Source organism: Cricetulus griseus, chromosome 2, assembly GCF_003668045.3.
Source record: "Cricetulus griseus strain 17A/GY chromosome 2, alternate assembly CriGri-PICRH-1.0, whole genome shotgun sequence".
NCBI classification, from domain to species: domain Eukaryota; kingdom Metazoa; phylum Chordata; class Mammalia; order Rodentia; family Cricetidae; genus Cricetulus; species Cricetulus griseus.
Window position 1 is genome coordinate 417,249,241 of NC_048595.1, and position 25,851 is coordinate 417,275,091.

The window sequence follows — 25,851 nt, forward strand, 5'->3', positions numbered from 1 at the left end:
CTCAAATTTACAGAGATCTACCTGCCTCTACCTCCCGAGTGCTGGGATTAAAGGCGTGAGCCACCATGTCTAGCTGAGACAGACTCTTTTAACTCTGAAGCCCAGGTGGCTAGGTTTTGTGTGTGCAATTTGTAGGATTCCGTTTCTTCTACCATGTAGGTTCCAACTCAAGTTAGAGCTGGCTGTAAGCAAGCACCTTTACCCATTCTGAGTCATCTTGCTGGCCCAAAAGTGTTCAGCATAAAATGTAAGACTGAATGTGGAAGATCTTTGTTGTTTTCTTAAGTTTCAGGGATCAAATATTTAGCCTCACACATCCTTGGCAACTACTCTACCTATGAACTATGTCCCTAAGCCTGAAAGGCCTTTCATTTCATCCATTTTGAAATAAATGATCTATGAAAATAAAAAAAATCATATTTTAAGGATCAGTGTTTTTAACATTAAAGAACAAACAATAGTTTTATTAAACTACGGAATGCTTGCACATAATACACTTTAATAAATCTTAAACTGCCAAGATTTTTGATAAGTGTAATACCATGTTCAAACAAGCATAGTATAACTTTAAATATTACATCATTCAGAATCACGTTGGAAAACATTAATTTGTAAGGGATTACACCAGTGTCCATTTACTCTCTATAGCAAAACTGGGTCCCTGGTAGATGTCTCAGCATATGGATGGTTCCTCTACAGCCTGAGCTCCCTCTGTGACAGCTTTGACACACTTGGCCATTGTCTGTGAGGCTCTACTGATTGAATCTGAAAGACATTAAGAACATGCATTTTATTAATACAACCACCTTTGTTTTTTTGAAAACAGTGTTTCAGATTTCAGGCCAGACAGGAACCAAGTTAGCCTCAAATTTGGAGTGATGCTCCTACCTCAGATTCCTGAGTGTTGAGATTACAGGGAGGAGACACTATACCAAGTTTTTGTTGATGTGACTTTAGAACACACATGGAAAATTTAATGTTGCACAGATTCAAGAACAAAAGATGGTGAGGCTGTAATGCAATTGTAAGTAAGCAATACACTTTGCACATAAGCTCTTCACTAGCCGAGTCTTTTAAGTTAGGGTCTTGTGTATCTCGGGCTGTCTACGAAGGCAAGGATGACCTCCTGAAACTATGATCCTCCTGCCTCCACTTCCTGTTTACCACCACAGCTTTCTGGCCAACTGCTTTACTATCTAGCAAAAATTAAATAATCACATAATAGCAAGATAACATACTAGCATAAAAAAAATTAAATGATAGGAAATTCTTAAAAATCTAATAATAGACACAACTGTTTGTCAGATATAGTAGCTCCTACTATAGTCCTCTAGCAACAGGCTGAGACAGGAGAATTGCTGTTGAGTCTAAGGTCAACCTGGGCTACACAGTGAGAAGAATTCTCAAAAACAAAACAAAACAAAAACCCACCCAGGAGCTGGCAAAGGCCTGATAAGCCGAGTTTGAGCTCTGCATCCCAATGTAAAAGCCTGATGTACAGGCACACATCAGTCATCCCAATACTACTATGACAAGACAGGCACTGGGAACTAAGAGAATCACCCTGTAGCTTGGGCTAGCTAGCCTGGAATACAAATCATAGCAGAAAAAGCAAGAGACTCTTAGCCTCAACATGATGGAAAGAGTACTAGCTTCGGAAAGTTATCCTTTGTCCTACACAAGTATGGCGTGGCATGCACAGACCTAAGTTTCTATATAGTAATTTTTCTTATAATAGTAAAGTTTTATATTTAAAACCTTTTAAACATTTTGGGTGTTCAAACTTTGCTTACATGTCACAAACACACAAAAAGCTACAGGACTAGGGGTACAGTGCCCGTGCTTACCATGCACAAAATGAGCTTTCAGCCCCAGTCCTGCCTCCTATATTACATTAGTTTTAATGTCTGACAATTTCAGATTAGAGGCCTGTGAGGTGGCTCAGTGAACAAAGGTGCTTGTCACCAAGCTTAATGACTTGAGTTTGAGTGCCACAAGTTGTCCTCTGACCTCCACACTCTTCATGGTGAGAGAATGCTTGCCCACACACAAATACATGTAAAGCCAAAAGATCTTCAGATTAACAGCAAACAGTGCCAAGCACAAATCATCTACAATAATAAAGGAGATCCTGATTCTCTCTGATAGTTACTTACCTGTCATATAGAAGTCTTTTATAGTTAGCTGAGGTGGAACGAGTGGGTCAGCAAGAAGTTTCTGGTTCACTAGCTGAAAAAATAAGAGAAACCAACAATTGTGCTGAACATCTGTACTGTTGTGCCGAGATATACACCTATGGGAAAACTGCACATAGGCAAGCTTTTACCTTGGCAAGCTCAGTTGCTTGCTGGAAGTAATTCGCTCCTTCAACATCATCATATCGAACAAGATTAGGAGACACCTCTTCTAGACGGTTCCTCACTTGATCCAGAGTATCATATGGAAGAGTGAGACCTGCAATCTACAACAGATCAGATCTATCACCACATACAGCTTTACTACTTAAATATGTCAGAGTTGTGGCAGGCCAAGATGACTCAAACCCAAGGATCGGAGTCCATCCCTAGGACCCACTCAATAAGGGAGAGAAAAGACTCCATTGGGATGCCCTTTAAACCTTCAAATACATGCTGCAGCATGCACAACCCATGACCCAATAGAATAAATGTCACTTAGCTTGGCAAGATGGCACAGTGCTGTGGAATATTACTTTAACCAGGCAAAGATGTGTTATATTTGTTTATGCTGCATTTGTTTAAAGAGATCTTAAAAAAAAAGGGGGGGGGAGGGTGTTGCTCTGCCTGCCTAAGGTACCCAATTGGTCTAATAAAAAGATGAACAGCCAATAGCTAGACAATAGAGGGGTAGGCAAGGCTGGTAGGCAGACAGAATAAGTAGGAGGAGGAATCTAGGCTCGAGAGGTGACACCAGGGGCCAGACAGCCACAGAATAGGACATGAAGAATGAAAGGAAGGTAAAAAGCCCAGAGGCAGAATGCAGATGATGAGAAACAGGATAATTTAAGTTATAAGAGCTAGCAAGAAACAAGCTAAACTAAGGTCGAGCATTCATGACTAATAATAAGTCTCCATGTCATGATTTGGGAGCTGGTTGGTTACTCCAAAGATAGCCTGGTACAGGCTGGAGAGATGGCTCAGTGGTTAAGAATACTAGCTAGTCTTCCAGAGGTCCTGAGTTTAACTCCCAGCAACCACATGATGGCTCACAGCCATTTGTAATGAGATCTGGTGCTCTCTTCTGGTGTGCAGGGATACATGCAGACAGAACATTGCATACAAAATAAATAAATAAATAAATAAATAAATAAATAAAAAGCCTGGTGCAGCATAGACCCTTAGTACTAGCATTAAGGAGGCAGAAGAAGGTGGGTCCCTGAGTTTGAGGGCAGCCTGGTCTACAAATTGAGTTCCAAGGCAGCCAGGGCTACACAGACAAAATCTACTATGAGGAAAAAAAGAAAAAAAGTCTGGGCTAGGACTTAGTATGTACTTCAGACTGGGCTCAATCTCCAGGACCAAAAGAGAGGGCAAAATAATTTATAATTGCAACTATGGTGAAATATTGCAGCATTACTAAAAGGGAAAAAAATCTATTATTTTCTTTTTCCGTTTTTTTTTTCAAGACAGGGTTTCTCTGTGTAACAGTCCTGGCTGTCCTTATTTGAGGATGGCCTCGAACTCACTGAGATCCACCTGCCTCTGCCTCCCAAGTGCTGGGATTAAAGGTGGGAGCCACCACCACCCGGCCCTATTAGTATCTTTAAGCAGACAAATTTTTCTTTTCTTAAAAATTAATTTATTACTTTTTTGTGTATGTGTTTTGCTTGTGTGCATTATCAGTGTACCATGTGCATGCCTGATCTCCAAGGAGGCCAGAAAAGTGTGTCAAATCTCCTAAAAGGAGTTACAGATCTTGTGAGCCACCCTGTGTGTGCTGAAAATTGAACCCAAGTCCTCTGAAGGAACAGTCAATGCTCTTAACTGCTGAGTCATCTCTCCAATCCAGACAGATTTTTCAAGGAAGCATGAGGTGTGGAATATAGATGTCAAAAATTCTAATTCAGCCAGGCAGTGGTGGCACATGCCTTTAATCCCAGCACTTGGGAGGCAGAGGCAGGTGGATCTCTGTGAGTTCAAGACCAGCCTGGTCTACAAGAGCTAGTTCCAGGACAGCCTCCAAAGCCACAGAGAAATTCTGTCTCGAAAACAAACAAAAAATTCTAATTCATAAAATGTCACTATATTAATTTATCTGCAGAAAGTTGTTCCATAGTAGACAGTACTTAGTAAGTGCATGGTTCTATAGTAAAGGATTACAGAGATGATGCCAGCCTAAATATCAATGCTTGCTTTAATGCTTCATTTTCTGAAGGCTTCTTCTCCTACACTACCAGGTTATGCAAACCCTCCCTCATTTTAGAGAAAAACTTCCCATGATTCTGAAAATCATTCTAACAAGCTAACATGTCTAGCATCTCTTAAGCAGCATCACTACAACATGCCTCAATGAATGAATGTGTGGCTCAGTGGCAAAGCTCCTGCCTACTGAGGCCCTGGGTCTATCTCCAGCACTATAAATTATATACAGGAATTTATTGAACTCAGAGGACTTCAAGTATGCTAAGCAAGCACTCTACTAACTGAACTCAGTTGCTTAATGAATATTAACGAATAAAAAATACTTCAAAGAAATGCATCGAAAAAAATACCTCCGAGAGAGCTCTTATGATTTTCCAGTCTTCTCTTGCCAAGCCAGGAGGCGTCACAGCTACTTTGGTTTGCTGGGCTCTACCCTCAGTATTGACATAAGTAGCAGACTTTTCTGTGTAAGCAGCCCCTGGGAGAATAACATCAGCTATGGGAGCACCCACATCACCATGATGGCCTATAAGGAGAAAAGTGATGAACCACATTTAGTAAACACTAGATTAATACATACAAAGTATGGTACACAGCCATAATCCTAGAACCTGGGGCCAAGGCAGGAAAATTTTGAAGTCAATGTGAGTTATATAGTTAAGTATCAATACCTACCATCACCCACAAACCAACCCAGCATACACTGGTTACGACTATACTGAAGACAGCATAGCTCCTTTGTAATTGCCATTTTTATTTTTACAACTCTGAGCATCAAACTGCCTCTTGCAAACTATTTTCTATTACCCCCCCCCTTTTTTTTTGAGACGCAGTTTCTCTGTGTAGCACTGGCTATCTTAGAACTTGCTCTGAAGACAAGGCTGGCCTCGAACTTGGAGATCAGCCTGCCTCTGCTTTTTGAGTCTAGAATCAAAGGAGTGTGCTACCATGCGTAGTCATTTTCATAGGTTTAAAATGAGAATAAGAGTGTAGTTCAACCGGGTGGTGGTGGCACATTCCTTTAGTCCTAGCACTCAGGACACAGAGGCAGGCAGATCTCCCAAGTTCAGGCCAGTGTGGTTTCCAGAGCGGGTTCCAGGACCTCCAGGGCTACACAGAGAAAAACCTTGTCTTGAAAAACCAACCAACCAGCCGGGCGATGGTGGCGCACGCCTTTAATCCTAGCATTCGGAAGGCAGAGGCAGGCGGATCTTTGTGAGTTTGAGACCACCCTGGTCTACAAGAGCTAGTTCCAGGACAGCCTCCAAAGCCACAGGGAAACCCTGTCTCGAAAAACAAAAAAAGAAAAAAAAGAAAAGAAAAACCAACCAAAAACAAACAACAACAAAACAAAAACAAAAACACCCCTAAAATCCAAAACCTATTAAGACAATACACATTATTTTAGCTGGATGTGCTGGTGCATGCCTATACTCTCATCACTTGGGAAGCAGAGGCAGATGATCAGAAGTTCAAGGTCATCCTTGGCTATACACTGAAGTTAAGGTCAAACTAGGCTACAAGATTCTGCCTGAAGAGAGAAGAAAAAGAAATGGCATGCATATCAAACTGACTACCCCTAGAAAGCACTAAAATAAGATTTTAGTTCACTCATTTCGTTTTGTATTAACTATATATAAACTAAAGATATAACAAAATCTTTTTTTGTTTGTTTTGGTTGTTTTGAGACAGGGTTTCTCTTATTAGCACTGGCTTGTCCTGGAACTACCTCTGTAGATCAGGCTGGCCTCAAACTCAAGAAATCTTCCTGGCTTTGCCTCCGAAGTGTTGGGATTAAAGGCATGTGCCACCACTGCCCGGCTATTAGTTAAATTTTACAGTTTTGTCAGGCATGATAGTACATGCCTATAATCCCAGTATTTGGAAGGTGGAGGCAGGAGGATCAGAAGTTCAAGGTCATGTTCAGCTATACATTGAGTTAGAAGCCAACCTTAGCTACATGAGACCTTGTTTCAAAGAAAAAAATTATAATAAATGTTTTGCACTATTAAAGTTCTTTTCCCTAACAATACATAATAACTGTATATTATGATTAAGTAACAATGCTAAACATTCTGATAGAGTCTTATGTTGTCCTGGCTGACCTCAAACTTGTATTCCTCCTATCTCAGCTTCCTGAAGACAGGAACTACTGCTGCTTACTTAGCATTCCTCTTCATGAGTGAGCCAACCTCAGCCATTCCTTACCATTCAGTAATTTCAGGCAAGAAATCTTTTTAATTTTTGAAAATTATTTTGTTTATGGGTATTTTGTCTGCATGTGTATCTGTGCACTACATACAAGCCTGGTACCCTCTGAGGTCAGAAGAGGGTGTTGGGACCCCTGGATTGGAGTTACAGATGGTTGTGAGCTGCCATGCTGGTGCCTAAAATCAAATCTAGGCTATCTGAGGAGCATCCAGTGCCCATGACTGTGGATCCCCATCTGCAGCCTGGAAGGTATAGTTTTTATTAGCAGTGTCAAATATAGTAACATCTACTATGGGTTTTTAAAGACTGCCTCAAACTCTTGTCTCATCCTAGATGGGTGGTGACCACAGGCATATGCTACCCCTCTATATAACAAACAGATTTGTTTTGGTTTCTAAAATAAGGTTTATTATAACACTTGCAAATAAAAAAGTCACAGACTCAGATTAATCAGACCCAAAGTCTATGCATTTCAATGAACTTCTAAATAGTTAGAACAGCTATTCAAAACAGAAACTGTGTGTATCAAATAGCTTTTAATATACACCATGCATGACTCTCTTTGTTCCTAGTACCATGGTGCTACTTGCCTTGGTAAATAATGAAACAATCCTTTGGCAAGTCCTGTCGTGTGACACAACCTCCATCTGCTCCCAGAAGAAACAGCACTTTGGGAGGGTTCTTCCTAATTGCGTCTATCCCAGGTTTATAGCCAAGGTCCAAAGCAGCTACCTGGCTTGCAATCCTATAAAACAATTGTGGAATTTCAAATAAACATAGGGTTTCAATTTGAGTAATTACACAGGAAAAATTTGTAGTTTCTTTTTTATATACAATTCTTACCCACTTAAATATAGAATGCATAGCATAGTGTCTCTCTTTTTCTTCCCTTTTTGGGGGGAGGGGGAGTTTGTGTAGCCCTGGCTGTCCTGGAACTCACTCTGTAGACCAGGCTGGCCTTGAACTCAGAGATCCACCTGCCTCTGCTTCCCAAGCCCTGGGATTAAAGGTGTGTGACATGGCCCAGTTTTTTCGTTCTTTCCTGTGGTTTTGGAGACTGAACCTGGACTCTTGTGTGTGCTGGGCAAATACTGTAACAATGAACTACTTACTCATCCTCCTCCTGACACTTTTTCATGAAACAATATGCAATGGAGTAATTATGGAAGCTTTAAGTCAACTATAAATGGCTTAAATTCAACACAGTGGACACAAAACACCAGTAAATCAAACATCCTCACTAGAAAAAAAGCCACAGGATTTCAAAAATCAAAAGGGAGCTAGGTGTGGTAGCATATCACCATAATCCCAGCTAATCAGTTCAAGGTCAATCTGGATTGCACAGCAAGATCCTGTCTCAATGGGGAAAAAAAGCAACTAAAAGGGAGGAATTTAAAACTACTGATGAAACAGTAATTCAAGTAAGGGATGATACTGGTAGTTCCAGCTACACAAGGGTCAGAACTATGAAGAGGGCTGCAAGTTTGAGGCCAACCTGGTGGGGAAACATAGCAAGTTCAGGGCTATCTGGACATACATCAAGAACCTGCCTCAAAAAGCAAAAAAGAGCCAGGCATGGTAGTACGTGCCTTTAACCCAGCATTTAGGAAACAGAGGCTAATCCATCTCTGAATTCTATACCAGCCTGATCTACACAGCAAGTTCCAGGCCAGACAGAGCTACACACATATACACAGACGGGAATATACCTTTATGGAATTGTTTCCTGCAACTATTGTTTGTTTCAGTCAAAGAACCTCCTAAGGAAGAGGCTCAAAGTAACAACCCTCATATAACTAGTAGAAACACACAAAACGGCTCCAATTAGTCCAGTGCTTCTGTTCTTATAACCTAAGGAGGCAATCTTAAGCTATCAATGCTTAATTTGTTTACTTTTGTAGCTGAGAATGGAAAGCAGAGCCTTGCACCTAGATAGGTAAGCACTTTATACCACTAAGCTATACCTCAGTCACTCACAGAATTATTTAAAAGTCATTAGAAACTACTATCAGTGTACACGTTAAGAAAAAGAGTATTATATATTATTATCATAAATAAGTATTCATGTCTTTGTTTTATTTTTATTTTCTGTACTATTGGTTTTTATTTATCTTTTTTTTTTTTTTGAGAGAGAGAGAGAGAGAAAGAGCATGAAGTAGGGTGGAACCCAGAAGGAGTTGGGGAGGGGAAAGAATATGATCAAAATATATTATATAAAATTCTTTCAGGTTTTTGTTTTGTTTTGCAAGACAGGGTTTCTCTGTGTAATAGCCCTGGCTGTCCTGGAACTTGCTATGTAGCCCAGGCTGTCATAGAGATCTGCCTCCTCACCTTAACCCTAACTCTAACCTGAGTGCTGGCATTAAGCGTATGTGCCACTGTGTCCAGATGAAAAAAAAATTTTTAAAGGAAATAGTTCATAAAGGGTTTCCAATTATAGGTGAAAATTCTTTACTACTGAAAATAAGTTAAATCAGCATACAAAATTGATAGTCAAAGTATGATTTCAACTATATAACTAACAGTAATCATACAGGGAAAAAAAGACTAGAAGGAAAGGAACTAAAATAGCAATAGCAACTATTTTCAGATTATGAAATAATTTCATTTTCATACTCTGTTCCCTTTTTAGCGTTCTTAAAATAAATTAGCATACTTGAATGTTTACCAAAAAAATCTCTTTAGCTAAATTCTCATATCAGATTATATTTTTATCATCAAAGTCAGAGGACTCACTGTATTTTTTTTTTTAAAAGACAGGGTTTCTCTGTGTAGCTCTGACTTTCCTGGAACTCAATCTTAGACCAGGCTGGCCTCAAACTCACAGATATCTGCCTGCCTCTAATTCCCAAAGGCTGGAACTAAAGGCATGTGTCACCACTACCTGGGAAATTTTTTGTTTTTTAATACAAGGTCTCATATATCTCATGCTGGCTTCAACTTCACTGTGTAGTGAAAGATGACTTGAACTTCTGATCCTTGTGCCTCCACCTCGGCTGCAATTACAGCTGTGTATCACTATGTCCAGTCTTACGTGGTACTGGGGAACACACACAGGACTTCATGCATGCCATCTAAATCTCTACCACCTGAGCTTCATACTTTAAAATTACTTTTTTGGTCACCATATAGATAAATGAGTTTCATTTTATTCACTTTTCACCCCCTCCTCAGCTTTCCCCTATTCCATAAATGTTTACTGTTATTAACTTGCATTCTTTTTAAACAAAACATTTTATATTTCATATCTGCAATAGGAATAATGTTTCTAAAGGTTGCTTGTCCACATAAGCATGACAAGTCTGTCAGTAATGAAGACATTCACACACACACACACACACACACACACACACACACACACACACACACACAATCACTTGAATTTTCTAGTATGTAAAACAATTAACAAACCTATGCAGGATATTCATAACTTTCCAGTCTTCAGAAACACCGCTCGTCACTCGAATCATTTGTGCAATATTGGACACAGCTGCAAGAATTGCTGCTCCATCATTTCTCTGGAGTGCAGAACTGCCTAACACCACCATTGGTTTTTTAGCTTCCTTTAAGACCTATTAAAAAAAAAAAAACAAACCTTAAAACTTAAAACACTGCAAGTATAAGCTAAACCATTTAACCCTACTCCCATCTACATGTTCTTCCAAGTTTGGGAATCTAACACGAAGAATCCTTAGTTTACTTAACAACATCTGAGTTAATAAGAACATCTTGCCAATGTTATTGTGAAAAAGCTCAATATCACTTAATATAGATTTTACACAAGTAAGCATTGGGAATGAAAATCCTAGCCAAACATCATTTGACTGGAATGAATATGGGTAGGTTCCTACAACCTGGAGAGTGTCCACAGATACTCAAATGATCTTGAAGCCCCAGGTGTGGTGACACCTGTTTGTCATCTCAGCACTTGGGAAGGATCAACCTGATCTACATCATGAATTCCAGGCCAGCCAGGGCTACAAAGCAAGACCTTGTTTCAAAAAGACAAAAAAGACAAAAAAGAATTAAAAATGTTTAAACACAAAAGAAGATATGATGCAGAAGTGTCACCACTTACAGCTTCCTATGGTCACCAAGACCCAGACAGAAGACAAAACAGGGAAAGCAAAAGAGCATTCCTAAAGCAGCAAAGACTGTTTTACCACACAGTAAGGAAGCGAGTCTTCAGAGGACAGGAAACCACAGGCTTGGTGGGAGATGGGAAAATAAAACTGAAGAACAAACAACTCACATAATAGTATAAAAACAATAAAACAGCTGGCTGGTGATGGCGCACACCTTTAATCCCAGCAGAAGCAGAGGCAGGTAGATTTCTGTAAGTTCAAGGCCAGCCTGGTCTACTGAGCTAGTTCCAGGACAGTCAGAGCTGTTGTTATAGAGAAACTCATCTTGAAAAAACAAACAAACAAACAAACAAAATAAAATAAAATAAAGGAGTTAGAAAGATGACTCAGAACGTGGAGAGAAGCAGGAATTTGGTTCCTAGCACCCACGTGGCAGCTCACAACCATCTGTAACGCGAGTTCCAGGGGGTCCAATGCCCTCTTCTGATCTCTTTAGGCACCAGGCTTGCAAGTAGTAGATACACATGCAGACAGGCAAAACACTCATACATATAAAACAAAATATAATACATTTAAAAGAAAGAACAGTAATAATGATAATTAAAAAGCAGGGTTGGAGAGATGGCTCAACAGTTAAGAGCACTGGCTGCTCTTCCAGAGGACCTGGATTTAATTCCCAGCACCCACATGGCAGCTCACTACTGTCTGTAACCCCAGTTTCAGGGGATCTGGAACTCTCAAATAGACATGTATGCAAAACACCAATGTACATAAAAATAAACTTAAAAAAATAATAAAAAACCAGCAACAGTAGATATGTATAATTTAAAAGCACCTGGCTGAAAAGATGGTTCCCCGAAGCAATGTATTGCAGAATTTTAGGAGAATCTCCTAGATGGTTGTATCTGTAAGTGAGGTCCACTGGACTACCTATGAGAGCCACTTTTAAGTCATTATGAAGCCAGCTGAAACAAAAACAATTTTTGGAGTTAAATAAGCACAGCTCTTGACCTCAACAATTTTAAGTCCTACATCTGTTTACAATCACAAAATGTCAAAAGCACAAAAGAACTCATAGCATATTTAATCTTAGCAGATATAATTTCATGTGTACATTTCAAAGTAAGAGTGTTGTAAACATGTATAAACAATTCAGGGGAAAAATTTGTTGTGTAGGAGTCCTAAGTATAAGTACAATGCAAGCAAAGACTACTTTAGAATAAATAACTGACCTATAGGTTAAATTTCACAGTACTTGTATGGCAAAGTCAGTTATTTCTCAAATATTCCTGAAAATAAACTGTCTATTTATTTATTACTCTCTACAGCAGAGTGCTATGGAGCTTACTTTGAGTATGGTACCTATAATGCTTGTGTGAAGCAATGCTCATTTATCTGTTACCCTGAAGGAGTAACTCCCTCTTTCACTCTCAACATTTCCAGTGGGTGGGGCTGGCTAGACAGTTCTGCAAGGTAAGGCACCTGCCACTCAGTTCATTCCCGGGATTCACATGGTGGGAGGGAACTAACTCCTGAAAGCTGTCCTCTGATTATCACAGGTATACTGCACCATAGCATGTTCATGCCCATATACATATACATACATAAAATCCAAACAAACAAACATGCCTGTAATTCATGAAGAGGGGTGGAAGCTGAAGGATCAGGAGTTCAAACTCAACCTTAATTTCACTGAAAACTCAAGGCTAGTCTTGACTATGTCATAAGACCTTGTTTTTTTTTTTGTTTTTTGTTTTGTTTTGTTTTGTTTAAAAAGTAGCCAGGCGGTGGTGGTTAACACTGCTAATCCTAGTACTTGGGAGGTAGAGGCAGTTGGATCTCTGAGTTCAAGGCCAGTCTGGTCTACATATTGAGTTCCAGAACAGCCAGGGCTACACAGAGAAACCCCATCTTGAAAAAAAAAAAAAAGTACAGGACCAGCACTTGGGGTAAAGGCAGGAAGTTCAGGAGTTCAAGGTTCACTCTGACTTATAGTGAGCTTGAGACTAGCTTGGACCACAAGACAATAACAAGGAAGCCAGGTGGGGTGGTACATATCTTTAATCCCAGCATTCAAGAGGCAAAGGAAGGCTGATCTCTGAGAGTTCTAGGCCAGCCTGGTCTTTACAGTGAGTTCTAGGCCAGACCAACTCAAAACAAAACAAAACAAAACCCTAGCAAAATAAATGGAAAGACAGGAGTTAGGGCAGAATGAATCTGTTAGGAATTTTCCTCTAGAATTACTACAACTAACATTTAGTAGGAATCACCTAAAATATATTTACACACATAAAACAAAAACAATCACATATGTTTAAAACTCTGATTACATGAAGATTAAACTAAGTTACATACCTCTTTCGAATTCTAGCATTAAATAACGGGGCCTCAAAACGTGGGTTTGTGCCAACGAGAAGAACAACATCCGCCTCTTCCACACCAGCAATTGTTGTATTGAGAAGATAATTGGAGCGTAAATCTGTGCTACAAGGGTAATACACGACTCAAGCTCAAAAAGATAAGAAACAGTAAAGACATAAAGCCCTGCAGGTAAACGTAATACATGCTAAAATGCATACCTAAAGTTAATACATGTCAAGACTCCAAGGAATACTCTCTTATCATAAATCCCAGGGCACTCTCACACAAAAATTTTCATAAAGTGTGCCTAACTTTTGCTTAGGAGACAATGTCTCACTTTACAGCCCAGCTGGCCTTGAGCTTGAGTAGTCCTTCTCTCAGCCCGCCAACTGCTTGAGACTACGCAAGAACCACCACGCCAGGCAGACGTAAATGAAATCAAACTTACAGTATTTATTAATGACTACATTCTCCTACAACTTCAGCTGGTTTCATTTATTGAAGTCTTTTATTAGCATGTATTAATTACACACAATGGGTTTAGAATCCCATTTTCATACATGTATAATGTGTAACGAGCATATTCACCACTCATTACATTTTCAAGTTCCCCTCCCACTCCTGCTAATCTTCCTCTTCTCAAACATCCCCTTGTACTTTCCCCATGTTAGATTTTGATTTATATGTGAAGATTCACTGTGTGTTAGAGAACCACAGTGTGTCAGAAAGTGAACCCTGATGCTACAGATGTGGCTGTTTTATGTAACATGGTGGTTGAGAACAGCAGGACTTATTTTTAATTCAAACACTTGGGAGGTAAAGGCAGAAAGTTGTTCCATCACAGAGTTCAAGATCAGTTTGGGACACGACACATCCCCCTCCCCAAAATAAATAAATACATAGATAGATAGATAGATAGACAGACAGACAGACAGACAGACAGACAGACAGACAGACAAAACCCAAGGCAGCAGCTTGGAGCACAGCCTAATGTCCTCACCCAGCTCCTTCAGTGGGGAAGATCTCTTCAGTGCATAAGTTGTCAGAGTCTACTTTATTAAGCAAATCTTTCAGAGCTACTAAGGCTTCAGCATCCACCAAGCCACCTACAATTGCGGCCACATCCTTGCCTTGGAAGCTCTGTAACTAGAAACAGACAAAAGGGGTATCACTAAGAAACCTACAGTTAGCAAAGACCGTAATTGTTCAGAAAATAAAACAAGCCATTTTCAAGTATCGAAAGAGAACTAAACATCAGGATGAATCAGTCATCTTTCCTGGATAGGTGTAGTTACCACCCCACATCAAAGGAACTTTTTTTACAGCTAATGGAAAGAAAGACCACAACTGAACACAATGCAGAGATCAACAGATCATGGGGACCTCCATCACAACACATATATCTACATCAACAGCTCAGGGAACACCATGAAAAAGGCAGAAAGATTCTTTTTGTTTTTTTAAGACAGGGTTTCTCTGTGTAGCCCTGGCTGTCCTGGAACTTGCTCTGTAGATTAGGCTGGTCTTGAACTTAGAGGCTGACCTGCTTCTGTTTTCCCAAGTGCTGGGATTAAAAGCATTCACCACCACACCCAGTTTATGAGAAAATGTACTTTATGAAAATACTTTTCAACAAAAAAAGAAAAAGGCGGGGACTGGAGAGATGGCTCAGAAGTTAAGAGCACTGACTGCTCTTCCAGAGGTCCTGAGTTCAATTTCTGGCAATCACACGATGGCTCACAACCACCTTGAATGAGATCTGGTGCCCTCTTCTGGCCTGCAGGGCACATGCAGGCAGAAGACTGTATACTTAATAAATAAAATCTTTAAAAAAAAAGAAAAAAAAAAAGGCTATCAATTTGAGAGTGGGAGGGAAATGGGAAGGATTTGAGGAAGGGTAGCAGGGGGGTCCTGGAGGGAGAAACAGGGAAGTGATGCAATTCTATTTCAACTAAAAACATTTAAAAACTGAAAAAAAGCAAACACAAAACATGAATTTAAAAAGACACCGTTGTCAAAAATATTAGCAAATAACAGAATTTTAACCTTTTCTTTAACTAGCATACGATTGTTGAAATAACTTATGAGTTCTCAATTTAATATACATATATTTTTTGTTTTGTTTTGTTTTTGTGTTTTGAGATAGGGTTTCTCTGTATTGCTTTGGAGGTTGTCCTGGAACTCACTCTGTAGACCAGGGTGGCCTCAAACTCAGAGATCTGCCTGACTCTGCCTCCCAAGTGTTAAAGGTGTGAGCCACCAATGCCCAGCAATTTCTCCTATATTTTAAGAATTATACATTTATAGCCAGCCAGTGGTAGCACATGCTTTTAATCCTACCAGGGAGGCAGATACAGGTGGATCTCTGTCAGTTCAAGGCCAGCCTGGTCTACAGAGGAAGTTCTAGGACAGCTAGCACTATTACACAGAAAAACCCTGTCTTGAAATTCAAAACAAACAAACAAACAAACAAACAAATAAAAAACCAAATCACACATTTTCTTTGCCAAGTGCATCACTAATATATATTGAACAATCTGCAAAGCAGAAAAACAGTAACCCACATGTGACTAAAAAGCTCTCCACTGCTCATTCAGTCTAGAAAAGAGAAACAGCCGTGGTGTATATGGACCAAGGCAAGTAACTCTAGCCTGGTAGGATGCTGTGCATGCTACCTTCAGAACAAAGGAGCTTCAATATGAGCTCTGGAGAATGAAAATCATGGAATTAGAGTTACCTTAATTAAACACAGCCTCTCCTAAAATATCTGCAACTCCACCTAGGCTTTTGCTCTTTCTCTACACTGTCTTTCATCATGCCTATTCTTTTCCCTTTTATTGGCTGCTGGGCACTAAACCCAGGGCTTTGCACATGTTAAGCACACTCAGTACAAGTGAGTTAAACCTGACCGATCCACCTTCGCTCTGGCAAGCTCACGTTCATTTTCAGGCTTTGTTCCTGAATCACTTTCTTTAGGAAGGTATCTTGATACGGTAGTTTTGATTAGGCACCCTGGACCCCTTTCATGTTTTTTCTGGTATCAGTCCCAGTAGAACAGTAATTATGACTATTTCTCTAGCATAACAAGGTGGAGTTAGACATATGTCAGTGATTTACTGGTTATAGTCTAAAATGTATCTAGTATATCTGAGACACAGCTTTCAAAAATGTCATATAGAGACAAATTATAATCTTGGCAAGAAAGGAGAAAAGAATGGTAGTACATGCCTTTAACCCAAGTACTCAGAAGGCAGAGACAAGTAGATCTCTGCGTTTAAGGCCAGCCTGATCAGCTGGAGCTACATAATGAAACCCCTGTCTAAAACAATAAAAAGGACTGAAGAGATGGCTCAAATGTTAACAGCACTGATTGCTCTTCCAGAGGTCCTGAGTTCAATCTCCAGCAACCACATGATGACTCACAACCATGAGATCCAATGCCCTCTTCTGGCATTCATACATACATACACGCAGATAAAAACATTATATACATAGTAAATAAATTAAAAACAAAAAAAGGATGAAAGAGAAAGATATGTCCTGCCTTCATGGCCAAGTTGTTTCTTGGAAATGACACACTATTTATCCTATATTTCAATTTTTTACCATTTCAGCTACACGAGAGAGTGCATCTTCCCAGGAGGTATAAGTTAAAAGCCCCTTTTCATTTCTGACCATCGGCTCAGTCAGTCTTTGACGTTTTAGTCCATCATAGGCAAATCTAGATAAAAGAAATCACATATTTTATAGAATATTGATAAGGAGCAACTATAATTTTCAAGTTTAAAAACTGTTAAAAAAATGTTATTTAAATAGAAGATTACCTAAAGTGTCAAACAGAATAATAAATACCTAAGGCAGTCATGGTGGCAATAGACAGATCTACCTTAGCTGGGCATGGTGGGGCACGCCTTTAATCCCAGCACTTGGGAGGAAGAGGCAGATGGACCTCAGTAAGTTCAAGGCAAGCCTGGTCTACAGAAAGAGTTCCAGGACAGACAGGCTACACAGAGAGATGCTGTCTTGGGTGGGGGCTCTCCCTTTATTCCTTCATTTCCCCAAGCACTGGTGATGAAGACCAGGGCCTTGACTCTCTTAGGCAAGTGTCCTACAGCTAAGGTACATCTCCAGTCCCCTTTGAATCTTTATTTTGAAGCAAGATCTAAGTCTCCCAGGTTGGCCATGAACCTCAGATCCTTCTGTTTCAGCTCCAAGTACCTATGACCACAAGCTTGTGCCACTATGCCCAGCATTTGTAACTATTAATGTTGATTCCCTCCGTTCTTTTTATAAAAATTCACATTTTTCAATAGTTTATATCATTTTGCACATTAGAAATGACCATAAGGGCTGGAGAGATGGCTATGTGGTTAGGAACTGAGTTCAGTTCCCAGCACCCAGATGGAGGCTCACACTGTCCACAGCACTGTAGTACACAGACATCCATATATGTAAAATAAGTCTAAAAGAAAACTATAAATTTTTATATCAAGGTAAAAAACTAGGAAAGACAGTACCTGGTTTTATCAGAGATCCATTCTTCATTAATATCTTCATGCATTCGTGGCAAAATCCTCATTACCTCTCCTGTCCTCGTGCTAACCACAATGTTACTCCCCACTGCATCCATTACGTCAATGGACTCTGTCTTTCTAAGAAAATAAACATAATTTAATATGCTGATTCTAGGAGTAACAAGAGCTTCTGTTACTTAATCATGTCCCAATCAGTGGGTTGTTTTGTTTTGTTTTTGGTATTTTGATACGCTCATTTGAGGCTGGCCTCAAATGCTGTAGGTAATAAGTGATTTTGAACTGATGGTGCAGCCTCTGCAACCCAAGTACTGGGATTACAGACATACACTTCCAAACCCACCTCCTTTTCTAAATCTAAAAATAGTGCAACTCGGATGAATAGCAATAAAGATAAGCACCTCCATATTTTGAACACATTGACAAGCCAACTGGTAAGGAATACAATTAATTAATTCTGGGCTGTTATAGTCAGATACCAACAAATCAACCATTCCAGAGAGCAGAAACAAAGCTCAACAAAACCAACAACAACAAAAAAATTCCCCCCAAGTACCATTTTATCACTTACATATCAAAATGTAAGACACTTTAATGAGTAAAAACTACTCTGTGTGGCTGGAGAGACGGTTTAGTGTTGCTCTTGCAAAGAACGTGAGTTTGGTTCCCAGCACCCACATGGCAGCTCACCACTGTCTCAACTCCAATTTTAAAGGATTCAATGCCCTCCTCTGGCTTCTTCGGGCACCTGCATGTACATAGGGTTCATCCATAACTCAGACCCACACACATATACATAAGGTAAAAAATAAAATAAATCTAAAAACAACTGTATTGTGGAACTGGAAATATGTTTTAGTAGATGAAGTGCTAGCTATGCAAGCATGAAGACTAGAATTCAGATTCCTAGCATAAAAGACAGGAGAGCAAGGCAGTCTGTCACTCTGGAGGATGGAGGGCTGGGTGGGTGGACCAGGAAAACTGGTGGTCAGAGTACGGACAACAACTGGTAGAGAGCTTCAGGCTCAGCAAGAAATGCTGCCTCAGCAAACTGAGTGACGGGAGAGTCAAGACACCTGATGTCAGTATCTGGTCTCCACACATGTGCACATGCACAACCACACCTAACTAGCCTAAAAAAATCTGTGATGGCTGGGTGTGAGTGGCACAAAATGCAATCCCAGCACTTGGAAGGCAAAATGTATTTCTGTGAGTTCAAGGTCACCCTGGTCTACATAACAAATTCCAGGACAGCCAGGGCTACATAGAGCAACCCTGTCTCAAAACAAAAAACAAACTAACAAACAAATCTGTAATGGTCTGGCTTGATGCCGCTCCTGTCTCCCTCCTCACTAAAGGCTAGTACCATGGCATATAAGCATGCAATTCTTTTTAAGCTTACATAGAAAGCAACTCTAAATTTGTAGAGGTTTGTCCTACCTTTCAATTTAACTAGTTATCTTCCAATAAAACATTTTTATAGGACTGGGTCAGATCAATCAGTAGGTACAGGCCACACAAGCTTAAAGAAAGAACTGATTGATGTCCAATGTCCAAAACCCACATAAAAAGGTGAGTGTGACAGTGACGCCTTATAAACTCAGCACTATGGAGGCAGAGGTTGGGGGCTCACTAGGGCTGGCTGGATAGCCAGATCAAAAAGTTCTTGGTTCAGTGATAAGAAATTAAAGAGGTCACCTGACATCCAACTCTGGCATCCACACACACACCCTCCTCCCCACATATAAACATGTATACACATACAAATTTTTGTTTGTCTGTTTTGTTTTGTTTTTTCCAGACAAGATTTCTCTGTGTAGCCCTGGCTGTCCTGGAACTAGCTCTGTATACCAGGATGCCCTCAAACTCAAAAAGATCCATCTGCCTCTGCCTCCCAAGTGCTGGGATTTAAAGTCATGTGGCACCACCTTCTGGCAATACATTTTTTTTTCCCTTAAAGCAAACAAAAGTGTAGACCAAAATAAATTAAAATTTAGGAAGAAAATGACACAGAACATTTTATAAAAAGTAGTGAACTAAGCTGGGCAGTGGTGGCGCATGCCTTTAATCCCAGCACTCGGGAGGCAGAGGCAGGCGGATCTCTGTGAGTTGGAGACCAGCCTGGTCTACAAGAGCTAGTTCCAGGACAGCCTCCAAAGCCACAGAGAAACCCTGTCTGGAAAAAACAAAAAAGAAAAGTAGTGAACTAAAATTTAAAAACAGGTCCAGGAAAGTGGTTCAGAGAGCACTTGCTGAGCAAACCTGATGACCCAAGTCTGATCCCTAGAACCCACACCAAGAGTCAAGTGGTGCACATTTCTAATCCCAGCATTCCTACAGTAAGATGGCAGGCCAAAAGGAAACTGGCCAAAAGTTTATAGGCCGGCAGGTCTGGCATATGCAGTATAATGGAAGAAATAAGAGACCTTCCTTTACTAATTTCCAAAAGTTGTCCTTCTCATGTGCACACTGGCATGCATCCACCTGTGTATGAACACGCGCACAGGCACACACTAAATAAAAATGTAAAACAAATAATCAGGGCTAGGAGTATGGCTCAATCTGTAAAGCCATGGCCTACACCAAGTACAATGACCTGAGTTCTATCCTCACAGTGCATGTAAAAATGCTGGGTATGATGGTACACGCTTAGAGTCCCAGTGCTGGGGAAGCAGACAGAAGGATCTCTAGCCAGTCACTCTAGCCTAATTGGTGATTATAGGTCAACAAAGGACCCTGTCTCAAAGAAAGTGGACAATGTATCTGATCTGCAGATGACACCAAACATTGTCTTCCAGCTTCCAAATATATTTGCACACACATTTGTGGGCACCTGAACAACATCTGTCACACACACACACACACACACACACACACACACACACACACACACACACACACACAAAGATCTTGTAAAAACAAGTTGATCAAAATGCAAAGATAAATACCTTGTTTCCCAAGGTCGGGCAGTAAAGGCATAAGGCTTAGAGGTTAGGGCACCTACAGGGCAGATATCAATGATATTCCCAGACAATTCAGACATGAACATTTTTTCAATGTATGTGCCAACTTGCATGTCATTTCCTCTGCCCGTTGTGCCCAAATCATCTACTCCTGCAATCTCACTTGCAAACCTAAAAAATAACAATTTATCAAATGGTTGAGTTCAACAAACAGCATTTCCTTTCCTATTCATAATCACAAAGACAATGACTTCCAAAACATTAAAAAGGCATTAGCACATTTTTAATGATAAGCATAGTCAGCAAATAAAAATTAATGTTTTTCTGTAACTAAAGTATAACACACAAATGGAAAACTGTACAAATCATGTATATACAGTTCAGTAAGTTATCACATAATTAATACCAAAATTAAAGTTTTAAATTTAACTGAAATAGGCATTAATTGAAAGCAAATATCATAGTTCTTTCATCAAAATATATGAAAAAAAAAACACCCAAAACAAGAAAAACAAAATCTAACTTTCCCCACTAAATAATGGCTATCATTTCAAGTGTTATTATTCAATGAAAATAAGTTAGTACCCAGTGATATTCCTGAAGAGAAACATTACCTGATGCATCGAGTACACTGTATACATCTAGTCATGATAGTCTTTACCAATGGTCCAATGTTCTTGTCCTCCACAGCACGTTTCCCCTCTAGAAACCGGCTCCTATCGCTTCCAAACATCATGGACTGGTCCTTAAGTAGATTACGAGACAGTCAATCTAATGCTGCTAATGAAATTAAAATGAATCAATCAAAAAGATTAACAGAATTGTTCTAGATACCTGCAGATCACATTCACCTCCCTGGTCACAAATAGGACAGTCCAATGGGTGATTTGCTAATAAGAACTCCATCACACCTTCTCTGTATGAAAAATTGAATATATAAAGTAACGTAAGCAGCTACCACTAAAAAATGGCGACCTTTCCTTTAGACTACCTCCATAACCTTCAAAGGTATTTTTTTACAGTTAGCGTAAATTTTACATTGACTTCCAGACATGGTACCATACTAGTATTCAGCTAGTATTAAACACAGTTTGAACATGTTCATAGAGTTTCAACTAAAATACTGATCCTAAGAAATTGACTTTCAGGGCTTTGTTTATTCACTTATTTGAGACTGGCCTCCAACTCACAATGTAGTCAAGGATGTCCTTGCATTCTGATTTTCCTGCCTATACCTTCCAAATGATGGAAATACAGGTATATGCCACCATCATCAGCATTTTTTATTTTTTTAAAGACAGGGTCTTGCTATGTAGCCCATGTAGCATCAATCTCCCAATTGCTGAAACTATAGGCATGTGCTATTATGCTCATATTTTAAAATTATGACTTTTGGGCTGGAGAGATGGCTCAGTGATTAAGAGCAGTGGTTGCTCTTTCAGAGGATCCAAGTTCAATTCCCAGCACCTACATGGCAGCTCACAACTGTCCGTAACTCCAGTTCCAGGGGATCTGGCACCCTTATACAGACATGCATACAGGCAAGATACCAATGCACAGAAAATAAAATAAATGTTTTTTTTTTACTTTTTTTTTTTTCAAGACAGGGTTTCTCTGTGGCTTTGGAGGCTGTCCTGGAACTAGCTAGCTCTTGTAGACTAGGCTGGCCTCGAACTCACAGAGATCCGCCTGCCTCTGCCTCCCGAATGCTGGGATTAAAGGCGAGCGCCACAACGGCCCAGCTATGTATTTTTTTAAATGATGACTTTTAACAATACAGAACTCTCAAACATCGCTAGGGGTAGGGTGTAGCTTAACTGGTAGAATGATCACCTAGCATGCATGGAGCCTTGAATTCAACTCCACTACTGCATTACTGAGGCATGGTGTCCTATGCCTGTAATCCTGGTACTAAGGAAGGGGAACCAGACTCTCAAGGTCACCTTCAGCCTCATGAGTGTGAGACCATCCTGTGCTACATGAGAGCATCTCCAAAACAAATTCTGTTGAAATTACTGAAAGGTTCTCAGAAAATATCAACATTAATTTTGTTGTTGTTGTTTTTTGAGACAGGGTTTCTCTGTATTGCTCTGCAGACCAGGCTGGAGTCGAAATCACAGAGATCTGCCTGCTTCTGCCTCCCAAGTGCTGGGATTAAACATGTGCAACACCACCACCCAGCTTCAACATTAATTTAAAATGAAGATGGGGCTGGAATTACATACAGCACTATGGCAAAGCACTCACCTGTATCAGTTCTATAGCTTTACCACAAGCTTCAGAAACACACTGAGCACCAGAGCCAATGTATCATGAACTCAGCTCAGCAAGCCCTGGGTACTACTCATCACGAGGTGAATTTTCAACGCTGACACTATTCCAAGCAGTATCTTGACTACTTGAGCTGACCTCCTCTACTGTGTACTCATTTCTGCTGTTCTCCAAAGGCTGACACTAAATCCCTCATCTATGGGAGGCATAAATACCTCCTGACAATTCTACAGCAGTAACAACATACCTGGCTTTCTTAGATTTTTCCGAGTTAGTCAGGATATTCCAGCCCTTCATAACAGGCATAGCACAAGCAGCTACAACCTAGAATTTCAATGGAGAAATCCATATTTGTATTTATTTGTAGTCATAAGCAATGCTACATACAAAACATTAAAAAGTAAACAAAACCCTGGGACATACAATGAGTTGCATGATAGCCTGAGATCTGTCTCAAAGACTAAAAAAAAAAAAAAAAAAAAAAAGCAGAGATTTATTTTTCAAAATAGATTTTAGTTTTCAGCTAGGTATAGTGGTGTATGCCTATAACCTCAGCACTCAAGAGGTAGAGGCTGTAAGTGTGAGGCTAGCCAAGTCTAGCCAGGGTTTTATTTATAGTGGGACCTTCTCTAAAAGACAACAAACTTTTTTTCCAGGTATTTTTATAACCATAAGATAATCTGAACCTTCATGTTATTTTTTCCCCCCTGAGACAGGGTTTCTCTGTGTAACAACCTTGGCTGTCCTGGAAATTGCTTTATAAACCAGGCTGGCCTCGAAGTCACAGAGGTCCACCTACCACCACCACCCAGTCCCCTTCATGTTAATCTTAAAAAATAAATAAGGCATTGCTATGGTTTGTCCCCAATCTACAAAGACTTATGAGAAGCAGTGTCAAGTGGGAGGCAACTGGGACATGGGAGAGTAATACTGGTATCTCAGTGACTAGGTCTTAGAGTAGATTAGCTCTCACGAGAAGTGGGTTATTGCCAAATAAGGGGGGTGGGCCCTCTTGCTTTTCCTTCTGTCATATTATACAACAATCACATGTCTACCAAATGTAGTTGCTTGATTTGGGGCTTTCAGACTCCAAAACTATGAGCTAAATAAACCTCTTCATAAAGTATCCAGTCTTGGATATTTTGTTATAGCAACCCCAAAGAGGCTAAGATATATTAGTAGTCCTTAAGGATTTTTTATTAGTCAAAGCAGCATTTTATCATGCCCTCAAATCATTTTTTTCTTTTTCTTTTCTTTTTTTTTTTTTTTGAGATAGGGTTTCTCCACCTGGCTCTCTATGTAGACCAGGCTGTCCTCAAACTCAGAGATTCAACTACCTCTGCCTTCTAAGTGCTGGGATTAAAGGTGTGCACCATTATGCTTGGCTCTTACTTTTTAAACTTTTTCCTGGTCTGTCTGTCTGTCTTTAATTTGTTCTTACTTAAAAAAATGTAAAGACAGGGTCTTACTGTGTAGTCCGGCTGACCTGGAACTCACTATGTAGATCAGGCTAGGTTCCCACTGGCAGGTCTGCCCGCCTCTGCCCTGTGTGCTGGTATTAAAGGTGTGCACTATCACACCCATCCTGATCACCATTTCTGTGCCTCAAAAACCAGGAACAGGTAGACAAGATGGCTCAGTGTGTAAAGTTACTTACTATGTCAACCCTGGCACCTACATAAAAGAGAAGGGTGATCTGACAAGTTGTCCCCTAATCTCCACATTTCATGTCACATGCATACATATCATGCGCACATACATGATTAAAAAAAGGCATGGCAGCTCATGTCTATATTAGCATTGAGGAGACTAGTGGGTAATGGCACTTGCTGCCAAGCTTGACAGATGTACATGTGCAGCAGTATGCATATAATATACACTCAGGCATGCATGAAAGCAAGCACACAAATATATACACTAAATATAATAAAATTTTAAAAATAGTTTAACATTAGCGTGTGCTAGATATTAAATTTGAGGTCATCCTGAACTATGTAGAGAGACTTTGTCTCAAAAAAATGAAACCAAGGATCAGTGAGACGGCTCAGTGAGTAAAGGCACTTTCATACTTGGTGACCTGAGAGTTCAATCCCCAGGACCCACACGGTAGAAAGATTCAGACTCCTGTAAACTGTTCTCTGGCTTCCACATGTGCATCAAGACACGTACCCCAGACCTCATTTCCTACTAATTAAATGAATACTTATCTTTTAAATTAAAAAAGCAAACAAACAAAGAACAACAGTAACAAAAACCAAGAAAAGAGTCCTAGGATTTAAGGAGCTAGCTTGGTCAGTAAAGTGCTTGCTGTGTTAGGAATTTAAGTTTGATCCCTAAAACCAATATAAAAAAAGCTGGGCATAGTGGTGCCTCAGCATTGGGGAGGCAAAGACAAGCACATCCCTGGGGCTTACCGCTTTATCCTAACCAGAGAAACCTGTCTAAAAACAAGACGGAGGATCCCTGAGGAATGACACGTGAAGTTGTCCTTTTGCGAGCGCACGTGCACACACACACTCACACACACCCCAGCCTTGTTTTCATTTGAGGCATTGCTGACTTACAGCTGTATACACCAAAGTGCATTTACATAACTAAAGTCAACTTCTCTACAACTTGGCCAAGTGAAAACGGCACAGAATAAGCACTTCCACATGCTACATCTGCACCATGAGTCTTAACATACTCATACCTGGAGGCCTCATGGCAGCTGCGGGGCATGTCTTTAATCCCAGCACTCAGGAGGCAGAGGCAGGCAGATCTCTGTGAGTTCGAGACCAGCATGGCCTACAGAGTGAGTTCTAGGGCAGCCAGGGCTACACAGAGAAACCCTGTCTCTAAAAAGCAAAAAACAAAATAAAAAACAAACAAACAAACAAAACCAAAAACCAAAACCAAAACCACCTTGAATTCCTAGACTTGTTATATGGCCTTAATGTTTATACAACACTTCCATCAATGTATTTCACTTTGAAATGAATCATCTATATACAAAAAAACATTGAATTTATAATAGTATTGATGTTACAGAAAAGTTTGCTGCAAGATT

At 40.0% G+C, this 25,851-nt stretch overlaps 1 protein-coding gene across 1 annotated transcript in view; it reads right to left on the reverse strand.

The window, feature by feature from the left end:
• Positions 1-443: 443 nt before the first annotated feature.
• Positions 444-25,851, reverse strand: part of Ndufs1 (NADH:ubiquinone oxidoreductase core subunit S1) — a 32,142-nt gene continuing 6,734 nt past the window's right edge. The window contains exons 5-19 of the mRNA XM_027397052.2: positions 23,050-23,126; positions 21,366-21,447; positions 21,146-21,276; positions 20,517-20,702; positions 17,554-17,688; positions 16,643-16,757; positions 14,037-14,182; positions 13,031-13,159; positions 11,511-11,640; positions 10,002-10,162; positions 7,181-7,335; positions 4,730-4,905; positions 2,327-2,461; positions 2,157-2,229; positions 444-765 (exon numbers count right to left, since the gene is read on the reverse strand). Of these exons, the coding sequence (XP_027252853.1) occupies positions 674-765; positions 2,157-2,229; positions 2,327-2,461; positions 4,730-4,905; positions 7,181-7,335; positions 10,002-10,162; positions 11,511-11,640; positions 13,031-13,159; positions 14,037-14,182; positions 16,643-16,757; positions 17,554-17,688; positions 20,517-20,702; positions 21,146-21,276; positions 21,366-21,447; positions 23,050-23,126 (1,923 nt within the window). The 3' untranslated portion in view covers positions 444-673. The remainder of the gene's footprint in view (positions 766-2,156; positions 2,230-2,326; positions 2,462-4,729; positions 4,906-7,180; positions 7,336-10,001; positions 10,163-11,510; positions 11,641-13,030; positions 13,160-14,036; positions 14,183-16,642; positions 16,758-17,553; positions 17,689-20,516; positions 20,703-21,145; positions 21,277-21,365; positions 21,448-23,049; positions 23,127-25,851) is intronic.